The sequence below is a fragment of the Myotis brandtii genome, unplaced genomic scaffold (genome assembly GCF_000412655.1).
Source record: "Myotis brandtii unplaced genomic scaffold, ASM41265v1 scaffold1464, whole genome shotgun sequence".
Taxonomy (NCBI): Eukaryota; Metazoa; Chordata; class Mammalia; order Chiroptera; family Vespertilionidae; genus Myotis; species Myotis brandtii.
The window spans coordinates 885419-911750 of NW_005355263.1; the positions used below are offsets into that span (position 1 = coordinate 885419).

Below are 26332 nucleotides of genomic sequence, written 5' to 3' on the forward strand. Positions count from 1 at the left end.
TCCATTAAGGAAACATGCTCTCACTTCCTAATTTTTTCACCTTCCCACTGGCTGGAATGTGGCTGTGATGGTTAGTTAGCTTGGAGTGGAAGAACAACAAGATACAGTAGTCGCCCCTTTTCTGCAGGGATGTGATCCAAGACCCCCAGTGGATGCCTGACACTGTAGATAGTACCGAACCCTATAGATACCATGTTTTTTTCTACTCACACAAACCTATGATAAAGTTTAATTTTACAGGCACAGTAAGAGATTAACAACAACTGCTACTCATAAAATAGAACAATTACAGTAATATACTGTAATAAAGGTTTTGTGAATGTAGGCTCTTTCTCTCTGATAATTAATCTGATAACCAAGATGGCTACTAAGTGGTGTGGTACATAGTGTGGATACTCTGGACAAAGGGATGATTCACGTCCTAGGTGGGGCAGAACAGAATGGCGTGGGATTTCATCACGCTACTCAGAATGGCATGCAATTTAAAACTCATGAATTGTTTATTTCTGGAATTTTCCATTTAATATTTTCAGACCACAGTTGACCGCAGGTAACTGAAAACACGGAAAGTAAAATTATGGATGAGGGGGGACTACTGTAGAAGAAAACTGGGGCCCTGACTGGCGCTACCTTGAATCCTAGGTTGCTTATGCTCAGAGCTGTTATGTCAATGAGAAATAATTGTCCTATTTAAGCAATGATTGTTTTAAGTCTCTGTTTCATCAGCTAATTAATACATTGGAGGATAAAAACATTATGAAGCTCAAACAGTGTCAGCTGAGTGATATGAACAAGATGAGAAACATACTTTTAAAGATATTTAATAAGAGTTTTTAAAAAATCAGTACAAATATTTAAATACAAAAATGATTTGCTGTTGACAAGTCTCAAATCTATCATGGAAACTCGAAAAAGTTACCAGTCTGTTCACTGCTCATGGTATTCTGTAAAATATTTGAGAACAGTCACCCACTGCAAACAGTTCTTTCCCCTTGATGTCATACTGCTTAAAACTCTGTATTTAAATAACAATAACGCCAGTTGGGTCCTTTATTACATGGAAAAGTTCTGGTTAATTTTGAATGAAATAGGGATTGTAGTGCTATCCCTAGACTTTAGAATGCTTGGTTGTTTCTTTTGGTTTTACACTAATGTGTTAACATGGTGTGCAACACACAAAAGAGAAACACAGACACATAGATAATTATTTAAAACTCTTCTTTAAATTAAATGGAGTAATTCGTTTGCTCTGAGATTAGCACCATTGTAGAATATACAGTATCTGGCATAGCTTTTGCTCCTGCACCATCTAAAAGTTAGAAGCATATGCCTGATAATACACACACATACACGCACACACACACAGGCAATTGAGTAACAACCAATAAATAAGTTGGAAGGTATTTTGAAAAGTGAAATTTGGTTTTAACTAAATAGGTACTTTCTTTCTTTCTTGGTGGAACTAAAAAGCCCATACATGTACAGATAAATACAGTTTTACAAACCAGCTGATCTGACTTGCTTCCAAGCCATTCCAATGCAGCTGCTCAGCAGAAGGAGCCCCATGGATCCACATTGCCCCCACAGTCATCAGCCCCAAACCAGCATCCTCAGGACCAACCCAAAGGATATTTGGTCACATAAATGCTGTCTGCTTTGAACATACAGGTTGGGTGGGATATCTTTTTGATGGGAAAATTTTGTCATAGAAGTAGCAGTGATAAGAAACCCTGTGGTAATGAACTCATTTCTTTTTTTAAAGAGATTGAGAAGAAATGGTGCTCATGTACCATATAAGGGAAGAGACAGATATTAGGTTGAGGAGCATATTCTTGATGGTTAAAATAATTCAGATTTGACATAGACATATTTCCATGTGTGTTTATACCGTATTTATTTGTGTCATTTCCCATCTGTAATGATCCCTGTAACTCCTCATTCTTAATTTCGAGGAAAAGATACAAGATAGCACCACTATAACTTCACATTATTTCCCCCAGTGGCTTAGTGACAGCAGTAGACTCATTGCTGAGTGGAAATGCTTTGTCTGTGTTTTGAGACCAGATTGGAATGCTGGAAGGAGTTAGCATGTACCTAAGTGAAAACCTGGAACAATATTTATTTCTCCCTTTAAACCTTTATTAACTCTTGCCTTGTGCTGAGTATGGGATGACATGAAAAGCATGGGCTATCATTGCCCTTTGGGCATTAAACCTTTTCCACAAATTGCTTCTAAAGAAACAGTTCTTTTCCTATAATTTTAGTACCTACATCAGGAAATAGTACATTTACTTTTAGAACTTCAGCAATTATTTTTTCAGCAATGTAATTCGGAAAATCTACATTCCTCCCCCCCCCCCCCCCCCCAAATAAAGAAAGGATGACTTGGATTTTGGAAATTGACTTTGGAATCTCAGATGGCACACCGATTTGCATGTGTACTACACAGGGAAATTTCTTTGACATATAATAATAGCTTCTAAGAAATATTGATATCCCCTTCATTTGTGTGTGTAGGAAAAGAGGGGATTTGTTAAATATGTAAACACAATTAATAACTATTGATAATAAGCGTTCCACAAAACTGGGAAGTTATGGGGGGAGAAGCTTTTTTCTTTCTTTCTTATGACTTCCAGGTGTTTGTATTCGTTGGGCCATAGTGGAAATTACACACAGGGAAGAAAAGAGAAAAAAGCAGGAAAAGAAACCATACCAAAAGGAACCCTTGAGGAATAAATGAGTTAACTACTGCTCATGTCTCCCAGGTGGTCCTTAGCTGCTTGTGGGGCACTGTCTAAAGCCCCACCCAGTGCTAGGCACAGAGGGCACTGAGTAAACACAACGGCTGATTGGTTCTTCTAGGGACACTAGACACACAATTCTGAGTAAGACTCCTGTGGCTGAAGGACATAGCCTCTGACAGGAGACAAAGAGCCCTTGCAACTAAAGCCCTACCATGGCCCCGCCCCCTCCCACCAGGGCAGGTAAGGATGCAGAACTCCGCCCCCACGTTCCATGGCAAAATCTCTGCACAAATACAGAGGAAATCATGCAAGTAAATACGGTATGTAATTGTTATCATTGACCTTTCTTTAAGCCATACTTATAAATATTGAAAAGTAAACAACATGAGTGACTTTCATTAGCTATGGTCTTTCATACTGAAATATTTTGACTGATCTGAATAAGCAGGTTATCATGGAAGCACATAACATAACAGCTAATATGATTCCAGTGGGTACAACACAAGTGTCAGTACTTGGTACACAAATCTGTCCCATCATTTTCCATTACAAGATGCTGTGCAGAGCATTAAACATGCATCTTAGCTTTTATTTGTACATGATGGTTCAACATTTCACTTAAATATAACTTTCCAACTATGTAAATGTTTTGAAGCAATTACGGTTTTCATTTGGATTTCCATGTTCTTTTCTTCTATTAAATCTCTCTCTACTTCTTTTCTTTTTTACATGGGATACAATAAATATCCTGAAAAGGAGGAGTGGACGTACTGCCCAGCGTACAGCCCCGCGGCCTGTTCTGAGGGCATCTGGAGGAACACCCGGTCTCCGGGCCTGAGCAGCAGCACCGCGCTCCCCGACGCCTGGTCCAGGAAGCCCTTCTTGTACTCGTCGTACGTGTACATCATGGGCTCGTTGTTCTTGAACAAAGCAACCCACACGTTGCCCCCCTTGCAGTGAACGTGGTACGCAAAGTAGTAGACGCCCGGGACTTCGCAGGTGAAGATGCCTGTCTGCGGGTTGTAGTTCTGTCTGCCGTTATAGAGCAGTTTGTCAAACTTCACTGGGGCCCCCACGGGTGGGAAAGGTGCAGTCAGCTCAGCGGTAAATGCAGGCATCTCGTAGGCTGGCCCTCCGTTCTTGCCTTTCTTAGCTCCATAGGCATGGGGGGGTTTCACTCCATCGATTCCCAGCCCCATATCTGGCAGATACTCTCCACGGGGTGGTGGTGTAGGGGGCATCGCAGCTGGGGGGCCTGGGGGCCCTGGAGGGCCTGGGGGCCCCGGAAGGCCAGGCTGGCCTTGAGGACCCAAGGCACCGGGCTTTCCTGGGGGGCCATGAAGTCCTGCTACTCCAGGCTTCCCTACTCCAGGGAACCCGGGGGGCCCTGGGAGGCCCGGTTCCCCTTTGGGGCCTGGAATTCCAGGTGGTCCAATGGGGCCACTAGGGCCTGCAATACCCGGGATGCCTGGGGGGCCCTGTAAACCCTGATCCCCTGGGATTCCTGGTTCTCCCTTTGGTCCAAGCAGACCTGGAGCACCAGGGAGCCCTGGCAAACCTTTATGCCCAGCTTCCCCCTTGGGCCCTATGGGACCTGGCAAACCCCTTATGCCAGGGGGCCCCACTTCACCAAGGAAACCTGGCTTCCCTGGGAAGCCTTGAAGCCCTGGCTCCCCCTTGGGACCTGGTGGCCCCTGTGGCCCTACAACCCCACCTTCTCCTTTGGGTCCGGGAAAACCAATAGCACCTGGAGGGCCCATAGGACCTGGGATTCCAGGCAGGCCTGGCTCTCCTGGGGGACCCCCCATTCCAGGGGCACCTATTGGTCCTTTCTCCCCCCTTGGTCCAAGAGCCCCGGGGATACCCCCTATGCCCTTTTCGCCTTTGGGTCCTGGGAAGCCTGGTTTCCCGATCCCTGGAAGGCCTGGGGGTCCTGGCAGCCCTGGCAGTCCTTGCTCCCCTTTGCCACCTGGAAATCCTGGCTGGCCAGGGATCCCATCCTGGCCTGGTTTTCCAACTCCAGGCATCCCAGGAGGTCCTTGAACCCCTGGTATCCCAATAGGGCCTTGTGGCCCAGGTTCACCTGGAGGACCTGGCTTTCCCAGGGGGCCCTGGGGCCCAGGGAAGCCTGTCACTCCTGGTTTGCCCACTCCTGGAAGCCCGACAGGACCAGGAGGGCCATTCATCCCCGGAGGACCCTTCAGGCCTGGCAGACCTGGCATCCCGAAGCCCTTCTCTCCTTTAGGACCCTGAAGGCCTGGAGGTCCTGGTGGTCCTTTGAGTCCTCTCTCACCCTTTGGACCTGGTTGCCCTGGTAACCCAGGTCCACCTGGCTTGCCAATGCCAGGAAGTCCGTGGGGCCCTGGAGGTCCTTGTGGTCCTGGGATCCCCTTGGGCCCCATCTCCCCTTTGGGTCCAATTTCACCTTTTGCCCCTGGCATTCCCATGGCTCCTGGCTTTCCTGGCATTCCAGGCATACCTGGCTTTCCAATTCCTGGATAGCCCTGTGGCCCTGGTTTTCCTTTGATTCCAGGTATCCCATGACCTGGTAAACCTGGGGGCCCAGGTGGTCCTCTTGGGCCTGGCTCTCCACGAGGCCCTTGTTCCCCTCGTAAACTGGCTAATGGTGCTTCTACTGGGAAAGAGAAGAGAGAGAGAGAGAGAGAGAGAGAGAGAGAGAGAGAGAGAGGAAAATATTGATTATCCTTCACTTTAAGGGAGTCATGACAATGATTATTTACTTCTGGCACACTTGCCTATTACTTATTGAAAGACAGAGTAATGCACTCATTTTCCAGGACTGTAAGTTATCCATACTCAAAGGATAATCAAGATGATAATATCTTCAACATATTTGAGATAGTATTTTTGAGAATTGATATCTTTAGCTACTTTTGTCAGCATTGGTTAAGTGAAAAAGCCAAAAAGTAGTGAACATTCCCCCAAGTATAAAACTTGGAGATATTATGGTGTGTTCACTGTAGATAATCTAGAAAATTCACAAAAGGGTAAAGAAAAATCAAAGTTGATAATCACTTGACATTTACATATATATATATTACCATCTTGTGTTCTAGGTATTTGTGTGTGTGTGTGTGTGTGTGTGTGTGTGTGTGTATTTTAAACAATGCTGGAGTCATTCTTCATTTTTATTTTTTCTACTACTTGTTGTTATATTGTATTTTTCCATGTCCTTAATTTTTTTTACATAATCATTTATGGCAAAAATATTTTCTCTTGTGCAAAACTAAGGTATGATGTGGATGATGAAAGCAATTACAGTGGGGCCTTGACTTACGAGTGTCCCGACTAACGAGTTTTTCGAGATACGAGCCATCTCTCCGCCGATTTTTTGCTTTGAGTTGTGAGCTAAAATTCGGGTTATATACGAGCCAGCTTCAGATACCCCACCGCTAGTTGGCGCAGCTAACGTCACAGTGATTTGACATACTTGTAATTTGAGTTACCAGCTCCGTCATGGAACGAATTAAACTCTTAAGTCAAGGCCCCACTGTATGTGGACTCAGAAGAACTGAAGCATTTTATTTTGTTTGTGGTTTAATAACATCTTTCACACCTATCTTCTAGAGTCAAAGAGATTTGCTTAATTTCTTCAATGTACTGCAGATTTCCTAAGCCTCAAACATTCATTCTTTAATATGCTATTTCTCACTTGCAAATTTGGTTTTTAAACAGGAGAAGGGAATAAAATACTTTATGCGGGAGACTAAAGCAAACAGTAGTTAGCATATTAATACAAAAAGAAACATTGGAATACCAATGGACTTTGATACTCAGCAGGGCTGAAAATCAGCATAATACTGCCCTGCTGTGGGCTCAATAGCTCAAGGCAATTTCCTAACCTGATAATCCTTATACTGTTTACCAAACTTTACCTTTGATCTGCCTGTATGCATTGCTAAAGGGCAAATGTATATTCAAGTGAATAAAAAGCAAACGCGACCCAGAAGTTGGTGTGTCTCTTCAAGAAAGAGGCTCCACCTGGCCCCCAATGCCTTCTAAATTCATATTTCTTGTATAGTATTTTCATTTGTGCATCGGCCCCTCCTTCAGATCCTGAACCCTGCTGCGAAGGTCGAGGCAACTTTATGATTTTAGGATACCAAGCATTGTGGATAAGGAATGGAGCTGGGGTTAGGAGCAGGAAGTTCAGCTTTTCTTCCTGGTCTTGAAATGAGTTCTTCATTGGGTCACTTACACCATCTGCACAGTGAGAGTAATAACACCCTCACACAAGATTAGGTAGTGGATGTGAAAGGTGCTATCAAAATACAAAGCATACATTAGTATAAATGATTATGCTATGACTTGCACAGAAACATAACTCTGGATTCCCCCATGCTCCTGGGATTAATGGACAACATAAAGAAGTGAAACTTATGGTCCCAAAGTCTTTATTTCAACCAGTAGTTGCATCTTAGTTTTGATCATTGTATTTTTCACTGAGCTACTGTCAGGGAACAAAATAGAACCACAGAACTCCCATTCTTTCCAGATTCCCTGACTGAAATCTGGTTCCCATCTGAGTAAGTGCAGGAAGTGCCAAAAGCCAGGCAGGCCATTCAAGAAAGGGAGGAAAACAAATGGCCGAGATCATCTCCGCAGCAGAATATCAGCTCCTAAAGAAGGAAATCGGGAACACTTCCTCCATTATGCGAGTAGGTATTATTAGAGTACTATTAAGTCATGTTATTTCTAACTAACTATAGAAATGATCTCTGAAAGTACAGTTTTGGTCTGTTATTTCTAAGCAGTATGTAGCTACTATATCAAGGGAACATGTGAGGCAGGATCCATCTTATTGATCAGGAATCCCTGGTGTCTAGCACAGTGCCTGGAGCTTACCCTGCTCTTACTTAGGGTTTGTCGTGTGACCAGCTCTAGCAACTCAAAGTTCTTACGGTGCTTTAGCATTAACTTAGCACTTTTATTTACCTTATGTTATTGATTCTCTTAATAATCTTACTTTGCAGATGAAGAAAAGTAGTTTCAGAGAGGTTAAATGACTAGGGCTCCCTCATTTCTGGCCTCTGGGCATCCAGGCCTCTTAGTGCCAAATCCAGTAGTTCCCAGAAGTAAAGCTTCTGCTTCTGCATGGACCGGCGAGATGGCCTCCACTTCCTTAAAGGGAGTTGCTACTCTGATGCAATTCCTTCCCTACAAATGCTAGGTTTCCTAGAACTCCTGATAAACCGGTTGAATTTATGAGAAAGTGATAGGCAGTTTATAGGTGTTGAATAAGCATGCCTAGAAAGTAATAGGAGAGATTTTCAGGAATCATCTCTCGGTACAATCTATACTCCTTATTCTCCTGTCAACTGATTGACATGTGTGGTAACTTAATTAGAGCAGTTTTAGAAGCACTTGCATTTATCTAGCACCTAGTTCACAAAATGCTTTCATGTGTTTTGTTTTGTTTTGTTTTGTTTTTTTTAAACAACAACAGGTCCATACAGCACTGCTCTCCTAATTCAGAATGCTGGTGGTCCCCCAGCATATAGTCCAGTGTGTGGCACAAAAATAGATGATTGTTAAGTAATTGCCAAATGCTTGAATAAATATGTACTGAATGAAGAAATAAACTATTTGTTATTAAGTATGTTTTCTGTCATTTGATGCTGTTAAAAGAAAGCACAACATAAAATGGTAATTTTGTCTGTATCTTCAAGACTTGAACTTTTTGAGGATAGAGTTCAGAACACCCCCATTTAGTGAATGTTAATAATATATTCTAAAATAAAAATTTCTAAAATTTAGCTCCCCTGCCCCCACCCCAGCCAAACTCATAGAGTTTTGGAAGGCTGCCGTTCTATAACAGCCCAGGATTTGTTGTTACCTTTGCCTTTCTTGGGAGCTGCTTCCTTGCCCATCCTTGGCATCGGCTGCAATTCCTTCATATATTGGGGTAGATGTGGATACTCTTTACCATACTGCATATGGGGAAGCTCCTTGCCCATGGTAAGGCCATCTTTGCTCAAAGGCATGTGAGGTACTTGCTGGCCCAGGGGCTGGTATTGTGGAATTTGCGGCTGGATCTGAGGAATTTGAGGCAGTGGCTTGATCCCATAGTAGGCACCGGCCTGAGTGAGCCTGATGGAGCCCAGGGAAATGGTAAGCAGCACTCCCAGCAGCTGCCGAGGGGCAGGTGGCACAGCCATCACCTGTGGGGAAGGAAGGAAGGCACTGACATGTTGAAACCTGCAGGCCAAGTCATTGGATTATAGAGAAAGAAAGAAAAACACACAAGAAAACAGTCTTTATTATCAGAACTTCATGAGCAGAAGACTAATGGACAAAGTTTAGCTTTTAATAGACAAAAAAAGAAAAATAAAACAAAAAACAGGAAAGAGTAGAATCTGTCAAGTGAAAGCAGTTTGTAGGACAGTCGATTGTAGGAGAGACTGCGAATTGCCCCTGAATATCAGTTCTGCCTTCTTCCATAGTATTGTAACCCCTGATTTTCAGCTGGAACAGAGCAGCCTAGAACAAATACCTTTCAGCCAGGTGTGGCCATCTGACAAAGTTCTGGCCAATTGGATGTAGTTGTAATAGGGGCAGCTTCTAAGAAGTATCCTAAAGATGAGTGGGCATGTTCTTCCTCTTCATCCTTCCTGCTGGCTAAAATGCCTGGTAACAGATCAGACACCTTGGACCATGAGGTGAAAGATGCGCACTGAGGAGCACCATGGTAGAAGAAACCTCAGACCTGGTTGAACTTGGAGGCATCATATTGATCCCTAAATTTGGAATTTGTTTATTAAAGAGAGAAACAAAGGTCTACCTTCTTTAAAACATGATTCTTTTGGGTGTCATATAGTCACACTAAATTTAATCCTTACAGATAGAGTGAATTTTCCAAAAGGAGGTGAACTTGGCGGCAAGTCAGGCTTTGTTAGTAAGTGCCAAAATTATATTCTGAATGGAAACAGTTGATAATTTATAGGCTAATGCCAGAGGCTGAGATTCCTTTGGCTGCTTCGGTGTGTTCACAAATAGCTATAAATGTTAAAGAGCAAACAACAACAAAAACTGCAGAAGTCTGAATTGTAAAGTAAGTTCTTCATGTGATAGTCCGAAAATGTCATTACAAAAATCACTATCATAATTATGCACATACAGGGATGTTATTTCTTCTTTCTTCTATTTAAATGCTGTGAAGTCATTCATGTAGAATTTGGCTAATTGGATTTGAAGTCCATTAGAATTTATCTTTGTACTATTATGAAAGAAAGGAGTTTACAAAGCAAATTAGTTGTATAAATAAGATAGAGATGTTTAAGTACTCATAAGAATAAACTGTTTCTAATCTCTTTAGTAACACCCTTTGCTAATTAACAGTTGACAGAATAAATATAAATGGGGCTTACGTATTTGTTTATAAAAATGAGCTTGAAAAGCTCTCTTGAAATGCCTAGGGCTGAAGATCCAACAGTCCAGGGAACTGCAGTGTTCCCAAATACCCACTAGAGGGCACGTGTGGTACACATTGAATTCTGTCCAGTTATTCATCCCCAATGCTAACACCAGATACTTACGTACTTTGCTCTCACTCCTTATTAAGGGATTTAATTAAAATCTGAATCTTAAGTGGAGCCATCATAATGCTGGAGAGATGTGTGTGTGTGTGTGTGTGTGTGTGTGTGTGAGAGAGAGAGAGAGAGAGAGAGAGATTTTTAATGTATCTTCTGGAAAACAATTAAATAAACTTCTGTCTATAAATAATTTAATTTCCATTCTCCTGAGAGTTTGTTTTCTTTTCTGCTGCCTTACTTAACTCTGGAGCATAGTTTTCCACTTTTTAGAAAATGTGCGTTGACTTTGCAATATCCTATTCAAAAGTAATGCCAAGAGTATGAATAGGCCACAGAAGAATTGTTTAATAAAAAGCACCTAAGAAAATATTTAAAGAATCCCTACCACAAAATTTACTGCTTTATAGTTTTTGTAAATATACTAACTAGAGGTAAAAAAATGAAAAAATATCTGTCAGCAAAATGATTTATAAAACTTTCTCCATTTCATAAGTTATAATAGTCTCAAGAACTGTTTATTTCAAGTGTTCTCTAAAAAAGTTTATGTACTGATAAAATGGGAGAAGACAGAAGGTTGTTATTTTCTGTCCTTCTAAGAATGATTAATTGTCATAAACCATTTGGATAAAGCCACAAAAGTATTTCTGATTTATAATGAATAATAGTCACATTTATTTCAGGTGAAAAAAGAACACTTGCTTGTATGTATTAGCAATAATTTATTGAGTACATACCAGAAACAGTGTTAGACCCACCTAGGGATTACAAAGAGGAATATAATATGGTCAGTGGGCCCTGCCCTCAAGGAGCTTATAGTAGGAGTAACAGATGTGTAAACTATTAATGAGTAGCAAAGAATATCCAGAAAAAAAAGTGAATTTCCCTTCCACTTCTGTTCTTTAGAATCTAAAATCCCTTCCCTTTGAATCAACAACTTTCCCCATTTTTCTTCACATTTTTCCAGATATATTTTATGAATATGCACATATAATATATACCCCTTTAAGACACAAATTACAGCATACCACACACACCACTATTCCTTACTTTTTTTTCACTCAGAAGACCGGAACTTCAGATGTTCTCATCTTAGTTTGGTGTCTCTGAACAGAATCCTTTCAACTTTTTCATTTGTTGAAAACAAGACTTAATTGTTTTGTAAAGTCTCATCTGGCTCTAACATTCAGTGTCTGAGGCAGTCACTGGAGAGTTGAAGGTATTAATCCATACCAGAAATACTTGGTAATTCTTGGTAATGTATATGCTGGGACTTAATTCTACCTTTGGGGATGAATTAATTTAATTATTAAACCTCAAACTCGTGGTGCTGTATTTAATAAGCTAGCATGCTTGGCCCTTCATCCTTCCATCAATTCAGTGGATGCGTTGGATTATGCTCAACAATCTTTAAACCAGGACAATCTAATGAAACACTGAAAAACCGGAAGAAGGCAAATGCCTGGAAGAACCCCAGCTGAATACCAAAGGCCAGTGGGATCCTGCTTTACCACAATTATTTCCTCTTGCAGCCTTGGCCTTTCTCTCTTCAAAACCACCTCCTTTGGTCTGCCATCTGAAACATTGCTCTGACTTTTTATTTAAGTAAACTTTGTTCAGTTTTAACTTGAATATTTATGTAGGAGCCCTAGTTAAAATTTACCGCTGGACTTATCCTTACTAATTTCCCTCTTGTCCCTGAGGATATTTCTGGTGGTCAGAGTGGTGTGGTGGTTCTCCCCGAATCACTGAGAAGAACATCAGATTCATGTAACACTATAAAAACACCTGGCGGCAAGAAGGAGACTCAATTCTGCTGGAAAGGAACAGGGGGAGTGGGTTTTCTTTGCTCTCGTTTCTCTTTCTGAGGATGCAGAACACAATACTATTTGGAGTTCTATCTTACATTTTATAGATTTCTATTTGATAATGTATATGTGTGAATATGCATAAACATATATAATGTGCGTGGACACTGGCTCTTGTCCAGCCAAGCTGGCTTAGTAATGGGTGTCATGTCACTTAGGAAAAGCATCAGAGAAGCCAAAAGACCTGGAGTTGAGTCTGTGATTCCCCATGTCTATGACCTTGGGCAAGTCCATTATCTTCAGCCTCAGTGGCCTTACCTATAAATTAGAAATTCTAATCTCTGCCTCTCCCACAGAGCTGTTCAAGGGCACAAATGATAACATGAATTCTTTGTGAGCTGAAAAGCACTATTCAAATTTATTTTTAATGGAGTGTGACCAAAAAGACAAATCAAAACCAACTGAAATGTCAAAGATTTTTCAAAGGAGGATACCAGCCAAAGTAAATGTGAGGTTAACTGCAATAATGATAAACCTGACATGAATAAAAAACAATGGCCATTAAAATGCACATATTAAAAATGGCAAAAAAAAAATCAGTGGAACCGAGACAATAATTCATTCTGGTGTCAGAGTGGCCAATCCTAATAATCTCGAAGAGTCCTAAATGGTTCCCTATATTCGGGCAGGGCTGCAGAGAGTTTCAGTTTCCTCATGTGACCTATAATGTTTGTAACAGAATAATGTGATATATATTATTTTAGACGCTCCTCAACATTTTATTTGTACATTTATCCTCATGAAATTTTAGCTTGCTGTCCAAAAGAATGCTTAAGTATTTAAACTTTCAGACTTTGCCCCGAATCCAACTTTCCCCTTCACATGGGGCTGACACAGCGTGTCTGTGTAAGTGCATGTACGTGCATGCGTATCCATGCTGTATGTGGTGTGCTCAAGCCTCTCCCTTCTGCTCCTGGTAGTCTTCCCCTGTGCCCACTCCTTGCCCCCTTGAACAGGGTTTGTAGCTTCTCAAGGCCTCAGATTCACAACACCTGAGGCAAGGGAAAGTCAGGAGAGTCCGACTCCTCCACTCACCAGAAGTATCTTCTTGGCTTTTCCATGCCTCTCAAAGAAAATTCTCTCCTGATGGCATTTCTTAGGACAATTCATTCATTCGATATTTATATTTTTACTTTTATTTATATAGGTATTTATATTTACATGTTTATGTATATAGATATTTAAATTTAGGAACTGTTCTGGGTTCTGAAGATAGAGTGGTAAATTCGAGAGATTAGATTCCTTAGCCTATTGAACTTTCATTCCAGTGGGGAGACAGGCAATAACCAATATGAAAAGTTTTTAATTTCATATTTGAGTGCTGTGAAGAAAACAAAGCAGGATAAAGGGCTTGAGAATGACTTGGGGTAGAAGACACCGTTTTGGAAATTGGAAAACATCTCTGAGGAAGTACATTTTGAATAAAGATCTGAAGGTTAAAAGGTTTTATCTCTCTTAAGACACAATACTGAAAAAAAAAGTCTTATTTATTAGAATGGGAGTTGTAGGTACCTTTTACTAATGGAAGCCCCTGTTTCAAAACTGTATTCCTCAATATATCTGTCCTCATTTTGACCTCTTTATTTATATATTCTTTTTTTTTCCTAAGGGATTCTTCTTCTCTCTCCACATTTCAGTCCTACTGTTTAGTTTGCTAGGCTGCCATAACAAATGACTTCAGACTGGGTGGCTTAAACAACCAAAATTTATTATCATACAATTCTGGGGTCTGGAATCTGAGATTAAGGTGTTGGCAGGGTATGTTTCTTTTGAGACCTCCTTGGTTTGTAGATAGCCACCTTCTCCCAGCCTCTTCACATGGTCTTTCCTCTGTGAGTCTGTTTTCATCTCCTCTTCTTATAAGAACATCAGACGTATAAGATTAGGGCCCACCCTGGTGAATTCATTTTAACTTAATTACCTCTTTAAAGACTGTCTTCAAATACAGTCACATTCTGACATACTGGGAGTGAGGACTTCCACACATGACTTTGTAGGACACAACTCAGCCTAATTGTATGTACTATTCATTTAGACCCGTGGTCGGCAAACTGCGGCTCGCGAGCCACATGTGGCTCTTTGGCCCCTTCAGTGTGGCTCTTCCTAAGCCTTAGGAGTACCCTAATTAAGTTAATAAAAATGTACCTACCTATATAGTTTAAGTTTAAAAAATTTGGCTCTCAAAAGAAATTTCAATCATTGTACTGTTGATATTTGGCTCTGTTGACTAATGAGTTTGCCGACCACTGATCTAGACCAATTAATTCCTACCTCTTCTGCAAAATCTTCCCTACCTTCTCGACCATCATTATTCTCCTAGTCCTATTGGAAATTTAACAGCTAGTTAACTATATTTCCAATCAACCTTATGTTTTTTTCTATTGTTCTTGTCCATTAGACTGCAACATGATTAAGCTTCTGGAGGACAAAGAAAATGTGTGGTATTCTCTTGACTTTCTCAATATTTATTAACGGATCCACGCAGTCAAAACTCTTAGTGTTGATAGGGGCTTTAAAAAACATCTAATTCAGCTTCACTACCCACTTAGAATCCTGCCTACAACAGATGCTGACAGATAATCCAAATATTTCCTTTTGAATATTAATATTGATGGAAACATTCATAAGGCAACCTATTACCTGGTGTAAATTTTGTTGCTATTTTTATTATCTGAGCAGCTTGTAGGAGAGACCTACCTTTTTTGATTCATAGATGGCAGTGCACATGTAGCTTACATTTAGTTGGGGGTTGACAAGGGGGCATTAATATATGTATCCTAAAATTGGCTCAGGCAAAAGATGGATGGTCACATGTCCTTTATTGTCATGCAAATAAGCTCACCTTAAGGTGCTTTGACTGATGATGTGTAACTTTGCTGCATAATTGCTTAGTATTACAGATATTAACTACTTGGGAAACTATGTTAACCCCCTTAGGTTATGGTTTTATTGCCCTTTACAATATTAATAGTTTATCCAACTTAGCATTATCTCAGTATTCTTTTTTTATCCCAGGTTTTTAATATTTTATTTGAAATAAACTTTTTCATATGTTAAATAAAACTTTGATGTGCTCACTTATGGGTGAGTATTGTGTTTTTAACATTTTGAGAATTAGGCTTTGATGGGAACACAAAAAGTAGACAAAAACCTAAATATACCACGGGTCAAATGAAATGCAGAAAAACAATGCAGGAGATGGGAAGGAGGTGGGCAATTAATATTTGTTGAGATACTGTGCCTTTGAAATCCATTTTACTGTAGACACTGATCTGTGCTTGGATGGGTAGCTCTTTGGTTTTAAAGGAAGATAGAAGCAACTCTAAATAATAGAGGGCAGAGAAATTTGGCCTTCTGGGAGCTTCTGGAAGAGATCAGTTGTGAGCAGAGATGATTGCTAAATAGGGAAGAGTCAGAGAAAAAATTTCCAGTAGAGGAGCAGTCAGAAAATTCATTCCGGTGGGCCTTTTATGTTTATTATAGACTCTTTATTGTAAATCCCCTCCCTAATCTCCTCAGAGATAAAGAAACCCCAATCTTTCTGCAATAAAAAAATGATTCTGTTCGTGGGAAGAGATTTTTTGGGGGTATGCAGAAGAATGATCAATGCTGTTCCAGTTTGACATTGGGCAGAATTAATGATGTGCATGAGAAAAGCAGAATGAGCAGGAGACTAGGGGAGAAGAGGCAGTGAGTATCAAAGTTATAATGATATTAGCTAAGTTTTTAAGGACTAGCTTTTATTCCAGACAATGAATGTACTTCAAATAAGTTATATAATTATTTCTTATTAAGCCTCTTTTTATACATTAAACTCTTTCAAATGATATCTCTCCATCCTATATTTATATAATTGATTATTTTACTGAAATTCAAGACTTACATGTTAAGTTAGAAATTTAAAATTCTTATTTGATGACTTTTAGGAGTTGTCACCCAATATATGAGCTAACAACTCTTTCTACTTTGTTTTACAAGATACAGATTTATCTAACTATATTGTTACTCTTATTCATTTTGTCCTCCAAATATTAAGCCTGTCTTGTTAGTTGAAATAAAGAATTTCTCTTTTACATAGGATGGACCCCTTATTTTTTGCTTTGTAGACCAGGAACACAACTTGGAAGGTATTCATGAAATCAGAAAGCTGCTGGCAAGGTGAGTATGTTGAGATGGAATCCAAAGAAATAAACCTTTCAGATGTTGGTCAATCAATCCAATGAAGGCCATGGGCAAGACCATCCAATAAGCATTCAGTAATTTTAGTCAATCTTCGCATTTACACTTACCAGGACTGACATAAATATGAAATAGAACTTAAACAGCATGCTTCACTCATGAGTCTTGAATTTTGCTATAATTAAGAGTAGACAACTACCCCACCTGCTAGCTATAGGCAGAGCATGACCTCATGAGATATAAATTAAACTGTGCTCCTAGCTCTAGAAATGGGCCACCCACTACATTCCCAAAGTTCTCCAGAGGAGGCGATTTGACAACATTCCCCAGTAACCAATTGCAGGATTTCACAGACCTACATTAATTAATATCTAATCTCAGTCTTTTTTGCTGAACTTTAAGCTCATTTCTTCTTTTCCATTCTCAGAGGAGGTGGGAAATATCTGGAAAATATTATCTTAAAATAATAGCTCACATATTTGAAGTCTGCAATTAACTCTCTTTGATTCTCTAACTGAAATCAGGTCAGCTTCTAAATAATTTATAAAACCCTTGGGAGAACCCCTAAAAGAGAAAGTTCTAAAGTGAAATTGTTTTTATTTATTTATTTATTTATTTATTTTTCTTTCCACAACATAAAACATCATTGTTCTCAGAGTGGAAAGCACCTAAATTCTAGTTCTGATCTAATCAAGTCATCTACCCTAACTGGGCATTAGTTCCCTCATTTGCACAACAGAAACATTGGCTAGTTCTGAAATTTTGTAGTAGCTGTGAACATAAATAACATGTCCATGCTTCACTGAGAAATGATTTCATGAATGGACATGTTAAAGCCTTTTGGATATTATAAAGTTAGATCAATCTCATACTTTCAGTTATTTTTCAATATTTCAATTTTCTTGACCAGAAACCAAAGAAAGAACTAAATAAGAAAAAAAGTTTAAGAATAAAAAAGAGATTCATAATTTTTTAAGCATACTAAAAAGTGAATAAAAATTGAAGCTTATTCAGAAAATTTTAAAAAAACATGTACAGATGACAAAAAACTTCCTAAAATGTGTAGGCTCAAAACTTCTCCCAGAGTTAAGTCATTCAGCAAGTATTGATATATGCTTCCTGTCAGAGGAATGACAAATAAATACAAAGGGTGCACCTTGGGAAAGGGAAGTGGGCAGTGAATAGGTGTGACATAGTCATGTTTCAGGAGCTATAATGTTCATTCTGTTAGGAAAACTGAAGACCAAATGTCTAGAGGCAGCTCTATAGTATAGTAGATGATGATAATGATTCCCAAGAATAAAGTCCTCCCTAAGGAAATAAAACTCTCATTATTCATAGATGACATGGTATTGTACATAGGAAACCCGAAATACACCACCAAAAAACTACTAGATTTAATAAATGAATTTGGCAATGTAGCAAGATACAAAATCGAAACCCAAAAATTGATGGTGTTTCTATACACCAATAATGAATTCTCAGAAAGAAAAACTAAACAAACAATCTCATTTACCACTGCAACAAAAAAATTTAAGATACTTAGGAATAAACTTAACCAAGGGGGCAAAAGACCTGTACTCAGAAAACTACAGGACGTTGAAAAAAGAGATAGAAGAAGATATAAGCAAGTGGAAGCATATACCGTGTTCATGGATTGGTAGCATAAACATCATTAAATTGTCCATACTACCGAAGGCAATCTACAGATTTAATGCAACCCCTATTAAAATACCAACGGCATATATCACAGAGCTAGAACAAATACTCCAAATATATATAGGGAATCAAAAAAAGACCCTGAATAGCTGCAACAATCTTGAGAAAGAAAAACAAAGTTGGAGAAATCACAATACCAGATTTCAAGTTATACTATAAAGCCACTGTAATCAAAACAGCCTGATACTGGCACAAGAACAGGCATATAGGTCAATGGAACAGAACAGAGAACCCAGAAGTCACCTCAAGCCATTACACTCAATTATTATTTGATAAAGGAGGCAAGAGCATACAATGGAGTCAAGAGAGTCTCTTCAATAAATGGTGTTGGGAAAATTGGACAGACACATGCAAAAAAAAAATGAAACTAGACAACCAACTTACACCATACATAACACGAATAAACTCAAAATGGATACAAAACTTAAATGTAAGTTGTGAAACCATAAAAATCCTAGAAGAAGCCATATGCAGCAAAATCTCAGACATCACTTGTAGCTATATGTTTACAGATATGTCTTCTAAGGAAGAGGAAACTAAGGAGAAAATAAACAATGGGACTACATCAAAACAAAAAGCTTCTGCACAGCAAAAGCAACCATCAACAAAACTAAAAGAGAGCCCACTGTATGGGAGAACATATTTGGCAATGATACATCCGATTAAGTGTTAATATCCAAAATATATAAGGAACCCATGCAACTTAAAAGGAAGACAAACAATCCAATTAAAAAATGGGCAAAGGTCCTAAATAGATACTTCTCCAAAGAGGTCATACAGAAGGCCAAGAGAAATATGAAAAAATGCTCAAAGTCACTGATCATCAGAGAGATGCAAATTAAAACGACAATGAGGTATCTCCTAACATCTGTCAGAATGGCTACCATCAACAAATCAACAAATGACAAGTACAGGGAGGATGTGGAGAAAAGGGAACCCTAGTACACTGCTGGTGGGAATGCAGACTGGTGCAACCATTATGGAAAACAGTATGGAGTTTCCTCAAAAAATTAAATATGGAACTGCCATTTGACCCAGTGATCATACTTCTAGGAATATATGCTAAGAAACCTGAAACACCAATCAGAAAGAATGTATGTTCATAATAGCATAATTTACAATACCCAAGCATAAAAACAGCCCAAGTGCCTATCAGTAGATGAGTGGATAAAAAAGCTGTGGTACATTTATACCATGGAATACTATGCAGCAGTAAGAGTCAGCATTGAGGGGCCTTGAGAGTATTATGCTAAGTGAAATAAGTCAGTCAGAGAAAGACAAGCATCACATGATCTCACTCATATGTGGAATCTAACAAAATAAACTGATGAATGGAGTGAATCCAGAGACATGGAAGCATGGAAGCAGGGAAGGGTAGGCGGGTGGGAGGTAATCAACCAAAGACCTTGTATGCATATATGCATGGCCCATGGATACAGACAATGGGGTGGTGAGGTCCTGGGGTGGGGGTAGGGCGGGTGACTGGGGGTCAATGGAGGAAAAAAGGAGACATATGTAATACTTCCAACAATAAAGAATTATAACAAATAAAAAAATTAAAAAATAAAGTCCTCCCTACTCCATAGGCCTGGAGATGTGTAGCAAGGTCAATTCCTTCCTGGTGTGATCGGAGAAGGACTGGAGAACACTCTGTCATTCACATGAGCATCTTTCACCTCTATGCACAAGTACAATTGTGTAAGCAACACAACATAAAACAAGGATGTTTCCAGATCTTTGCAAGAAAGAGACAGGTATGAGGAAATTTCATCTAATGTGATCCATTGAACTGGATATTGAAAAAATATTTATTTAGAGCCAACAATAATAAGATATATGTCAAAACTATAATGCGTTATGTAAAAAATAAATTGCATGGCACATTTCTTCACCACAAGCACTTTTATCTCAGCCTATACTCTTGTTGAGACCAATGGGATTGCAAGTGAATTTCAACCAAACAGGACTCAGCAATGTCTTTGTCAAATGCTTAGTTAAAACTTGGTGGTTACTGAAGCAGCCCTTTGTAAATAACATACATGAATAGAATAAAATTAAGTGATAGAATTATGCTCATTCCCAAAATATCTAAGATCGTAGAGACTACAAAGTTTAAATCAAGTTAGGCGAAAGGAGTTGGGGTTCAGGGCTATCTCTAGGTGTGGGAAAGAGGGAAAAGAAGGAGATGACTTGCTTATCAACTGCATCTTTTCCTGAGGAAGAGTGTCATGTGAGAAGCTCTTGCCTTTTCTCCTTGTCTGTAATTCTGTGTACCTTCTAGATCAGTGGTTCTCAACCTTCCTAATGCCGTGACCCTTTAATACAGTTCCTCATGTTGTGGTGACCCCCAACCATAAAATTATTTTCGTTGCTACTTCATAACTGTAATTTTGCTACTGTTACGAATCGTAATGTAAATATCTGATATGCAGGATGTATTTTCATTGTTACAAATTGAACATAATTAAAGCATAGTGATTAATCACAAAAACAATATGTAATTATATATGTGTTTTCCGATGGTCTTAAGCGACCCCTGTGAAAGGGTCATTCGACCCCCAAAGGGGTCGCGATCCACAGGTTGAGAACCGCTGTTCTAGATGGTTAATTATTGTTCAGTATCACAGTCAAGAAAGGTTGAGAGACCAGGTGAAACTCAAGTGAGTTAGTGGTGTTTCTTACTATTAAGAATGTGGAAGTGTAAACTGGTGCCACTATGGAAAACAGTATGAAGATTCCTAAAAAATTTAAAAGTAGGACTGCCATATGATCCAAAAACCCCTCTTCTGGGTAGTTAGCAGAAGAAAGTGAAAAGACCAACTCTAAAAGATATCTGTACCCTCATGTTCATTGCAGCATTATTTGCAATAGCCAAGACATAGAAACAACCAATGAATGAAATGATAAAGAAAATGTGATATATACCAGTATTAATATAATATATTAAAAACTATGAGATCATACCATTTGTGCCAACATGGATGGACCTTGAGGGCATTATGCTAAGTGAAGTAAGTCAGACTGAGACAGACAACTACCATATGATCTCACTTATATGAGGAATCTAAAAAACAAAACAAACCCGCCCCCCCACCAAATGAAACAAACAAACCCAAGTTCATAGATACAGACGCCAGATTGGTGGTTGTCTGAGGTGGGGTGTAGGAGAGGGAGGTGGGAAAAATAAGTAAAGGGGGTCAAAAGCTACAATCTTCCAGTTTCAAAATAAAGTCATGGGGATGTAATGTAGAGCATAGCAACTATATGAAAAAAATGTTTTGGAAGTTACATATCAAGTGCAGTGGGCTCAGTTCCCAGCCAGCATGGGCACTTCCTGGAGGGAGAGCTCTTTGCCACCGTAGATGGTTCTCCAATGCTTTCTGGGATAATGTCAAGGGAGGACTGAAGACACGCAAGTTCTCTTTTCTCTGCTCCATTCTGTTTGGCACTTAGTACTAACTCCATCAGTATGTTCAGAAGATTAAGTGAGCAAGCCAACTTCCTGTGCTAGCATTCTCATTTTATTAGCAGGCTATTATGGCAGAAGGCTGTTCATTTTGGTATTTTTACAGGAAACTGTGAAACAAACAAAAATTCCCCGAATCAAGGAAAAAAATCCTAGCCTTTTCTAATCTCTCCATAATACTAAAATATTTTATTAATTACATTTCTATGTGGGTGCATATGTGTCTTTGTGGGTTTAAAAGTGAGAGGTAGAGGCCATGAGGTAGGCAATTGTTGACATTTTTCCCCCCACTTTTGAGCTGGTTACTTTTTTGGTTCAGTTGTTGAAGTTTTATTTAGTTAAGATTACTTTGAGCCACATAACCTTGAATGACTTGATATTAAAAATCAATCCCTAGACTTTCTATCACACATGGGCAAAACATTAAATCAAATCGATGGCACTTGGAAATAAAAATAATTTCTTTCAAAATTGCCCCCTTCCTCCAATATACATAGACTAATCTCCAGTGAGAATAGCAATTCTACAAAGTTGCAACATTTAGCCCTGCTAATTTTGGAATTATAAAAGAACTTTAAAAACCTTGAAAATTTCTTGGGGAGTAAAAATGTGAATTTGTTTATTCTCTGTTGTACAGTTCAAGAATAGTAAGATCATTCTATAGGACTGTTCCCAAAAAATGAATTTAAATGAAAAAAATGTTAGTTCTCAAGCTGAGGCTAAGCCTAAAACACCAACTTGTGATAAATTGTCAGCCACAAAGAGGGCAGTCTCTTAAATCCATCACTTTTCAACCACAGCTCCATCTAGATAATTAGCCCACGTGGTAACAGCCTGTCCTTTGAACACAGGCAAAGCATTGAAAGCAACCAAACCACAGCTATCTTGGTACTGGAAGTTCCATTTCTTTAAGGGGTGGAATTTATTTTGAGGGAGAGAGAGATGGATGTGCTGTCTGGGAGGAAAAATCGTAAGGTTTTCACAGTTAATTTACTGAACATTTTTCAGAGAAAATGGAAGTTGGAGAAAGGAAAAGACAATGAATTATGTAATAAATGCCAGTTCTTGGGGCTATCTAAGTTAGGGAAGCTGGGAGTGTGGAGAAACTCTTCTTTTTATGAGCAAAACTCACCACAAGGCACAAAGAATTTACAAAAACATGTAATTCCACTGATAAACATGTTTCGCAAAGGTTATTTCTTAGGATTTAGAGTGTGAATAGGAAACTGAATTGGAGACGAGAGAGCTAGGTGTAGTCGCTTCTCTGTCACGATACCCTTGTGTACCTTTCAGGATCTTTTCTTCCTATAAAATGAAAGAATTAGATGGAGACGGGGAGCCCAAACACCTGGAGGAAACAGGGAGATGAGAGAGTGAGCGGAGCTGACCGGCCTGAGTTTGTGGTGAACCAAGGAGCATCTGCCCTATCCTGTGGGGCAGTTGTTGAACCACTCATTTGTATGTCTTGTTTGGGCAGGTCTTCCAACTTTTCAAGAGAAGCCATAAAGCCAGGACATTTTGTGAAATCTCTTCATTTGAAATTTTAGTTCATTTAAAACAACAACAACAACATTGTCTGCTAGGTGTTTTTAAAAAAATATCAATTCAGTGAGCAGTATCTATGCTGTAGGCTGCTGGGTGTCTTTGTACCAGATGGTTTCTCACTTCTCTCTTGTTTATACCCTTATTTGCATAAATTTCTAACTCCTGGCATTGTTTCTTTCCACCATGTCAGTTGGTTAGTTTAATGACTAAATTCAACAATCTCATATGGAATTTTTAGGCAATACTATATTAGTAGCTAAGTGAAACAAGGACCTACTCTCAATAAAAAAAATATTTTCATTGATTTCAGAGAGGAAAAGAAAGGGATAAAGAGACAGAAACATCAATGATGAGAAAGAATCATTGACTGGTTGCCTCCTACACACCCCACACTGGGAATTGAGCCCACAACCCAGGTATGTGCCCTTACCGAGAAGAGAATTGAACCGTGACCTCCTGGTTCATAGTTTGATGCTCAACCACTGAGACACGCTGGCCGGGCTAGCTCTGTGATCTTAAGCAAATTACTTAACCTCTCTGTGCCTCCATTTCCTTACGATAAATTGGAGATGATGATAACATTACCTGACTTATGAAGTCATTGAGGAGATTAAGGGAATTAATACAAGTGAAATGCTTAGAAAAGTGTCTAGATATAGTAAGTACTCTGTGTTAGCTATTACTTAAAGGAGGAGGACAAAGAAGAGGATGACAAGGAAGAGGGGAAGTAGTAGTGGGACTATTATGAGCACATAGTCCACAACATTTTACTTTATTGCAGTCCTATTTTTGAAGAAGGTGATTGAAGGTGATTTTTGTCTTCACTCTGCTCCAGACCTATTATGAGAATTAGGCTGGCCAATTGCTCCTTTGGCTGAAATTTCAGAGAAAGGTGAGGTAAAGATAAGTGGTAATAAGTGGGTAATAAGTATTTTGTCTGTGTTTCTGCCTCTCAGTGCAGCCTGTTTACCTGCTTATCATATGCAAGCTTCTGCCTTCCCTTCTCTCAGTGAACTGGCCACTCAGCAGCCTGTTTTTGTATTTACTATAAAGGGCTTTGGCTTTGAATTTCACAGAACCAAAGATGTTTCTGGAAGGTGATAGCAGCAGGCTGGCCTTGTGGGAGTAGTTACAGAACTTAGGCCATTTAAATTTAATTTAAATTAAGTATTTAAATTTTTCTGCTGTGAACTTTTAGGTCAGAAAAGTAACCAGCTTACAATCACTGTCTTTTATCTGCTTGATCTTTCTTTGCTATTTTTGGAGACTTAAATAGTAATAATAATATCGTATAGTTAATACTTTAGTATTTATCATGTTCTAAGACTCATGTCTGAAAGATTCACATCCCCTCCTACCATAGACCCTTGCATAATTCAAAACTACCTCGAGTTTTGTATTAAAAAACAACAACACAGACTCAATTCAATATGTGCTGCTTTTGTAGTTAGTGCAAAGTAGTAACCTCAAATCCAAAACACCACATAAATCCAAACCGTATTTAGCCGCAAGTATATATATTTAAATAGAAAACATTAGTTTCCCCTCTCCCCCAAATGAAACAAATTTGTAATATATTTTATTTTGAACAAAGAATGTTGGTCATAAATTCTGGGAGCTGGTTATGAGGTGGGAAGCTCCATAGAAGAGTTTTCTCAAGTGTCAGGAGAGCTAGGACCAGACCTTTATCTTTGGGAAATTCTCTTTGCACCGAGCTTGTAACTGTGTACAAGGTAGGCTTCATATTTCCCTCCTGTCCCCTCCCCCATTTTTCAAATGTTAAAATAAGATATTGGATGGTGCAAAGGGGAGAGAGCATCACGTTTTCCGAACACTGAATCAGTGTTACTCTTATGTCTACTATTTTCATTCTCATTCTCCTGATTTTGTGTCCTGGTGTCTGTTGCCAGCTCACAAGAATGGAAAAACCTACATAATAGCCAATTCTTCGGTAAAGATTAATACAAAGTGTTCTTTTTTATTATAAAAAAACTTGTAAAAACAGAGAAGGGTTGGTTGAAAGCAAAATAATCTTGAGGTAATAATTTTCATTCATTGCAGGATATTTTAAGTCTCTGTAAGGTCTCACTTAGGCTTGGCTTAGATGAATGACAGGATCATGAAGACATTTTTTCTCAATCCCCAGTCTTTGTTTTTTATTTTTGACACTATTACAGATGTCTCTATTTTTCCCTCCCTTGCCTGCCTGCACCCAGCCCCCTTCTCAATCCCCAGCCTTAATATTCAATTTAGGACTTTAGACCTCAAGTGAAAATCTCTGAAGTTGCCTTCCTCTATAAAAGTAATCTCTGAGACGCCAGTTCCTTGTTTGTAAAACTGAATATATTGATATAAATGATCCCTAATATGACTTTCAAGTCTAAACACTCACTGTGCTTGGCTCTCCCCAGACAAGTCCTCCGCCCCTCCTTCCCCCGCCCCATCTTAAGTCTTAACCATTCCAGAGACTGGAAGGAGTCAGGCAATAGGTTGTAGAGGTATTAACATGAAATTGGATGGGTGTTGAGAAGAGGAGGAGAGATGAGCGTTTTATTATTTCATACTCATGAACTCTTCAGCAGGACTTTGCAAAATTCCACGATTCTTTTCCTTGTGATTGCCTGTTTTGTGGGCCGAATCCTTGCCATGAATGTCTGTCTCCTTGCTGTGGAAACCAGCCAAGGACACATTACTGACCACCTGCTCACTTTCTAACATGAGGCGACTCCCCAGACTTATTTTCCTTGCTTTCTCCTCCCGCTGGTTTATGGTTTTCCCTTATGTAGCAATAAAACTCTTGGAGAGCCTCTTAGGGATGAATTAATGCCACTTAAGTATATTTCCGTTAGCCGGCCTTTGATGGTTCTGTTTAAAAATAAAGAAGTGGGGGCAGCTTGGTTCTGATTGAAATTTTCCTTTCCTTTGCTTTAAACTTACCATTCCTCAAAAACTCTTAGTTGCACTCCAAGAGAGCTTTGCTAACAATGAAAAAAAATGTCTGGGAAATATTGTCAGAAGACAAACTTACCATCTTTCCGTAATGTTTTTCCCCATTGGAAATGTATTTACATTATAAAGAGGCCCAGTTCAGCCAGTGTGAACTTGCCTTGTATTCCTTTAAATATTTATATTTATAAACAATAAATAGAAAGTGTATCTGAATTCCAGAAGAGCAGAACAGGAACTTGCTCTCTAGCCTAATAGCAAACAGATTAAGGATTGGTTGTTCATGATCCCATTTCAACTTTGTGTAGTCTGCAA

General features: G+C 39.2%; 1 protein-coding gene across 3 annotated transcripts in view; it reads right to left on the minus strand.

The window, feature by feature from the left end:
* Nucleotides 1-805: 805 nt before the first annotated feature.
* COL8A1 (collagen, type VIII, alpha 1) overlaps nt 806-26332 on the minus strand; it is a 167947-nt gene continuing 142420 nt past the window's right edge. For 2 of the 3 annotated variants that reach the window (XM_005861242.2, XM_014535593.1), the window contains exons 3-4: nt 8602-8926; nt 806-5379 (exon numbers count right to left, since the gene is read on the minus strand). In XM_005861242.2, coding sequence (XP_005861304.1) covers nt 3470-5379; nt 8602-8923 — 2232 coding nt within the window. In that variant the 5' untranslated portion in view covers nt 8924-8926 and the 3' untranslated portion in view covers nt 806-3469. The remainder of the gene's footprint in view (nt 5380-8601; nt 8927-26332) is intronic. The other variant, XM_005861243.2, reaches the window with a different exon arrangement.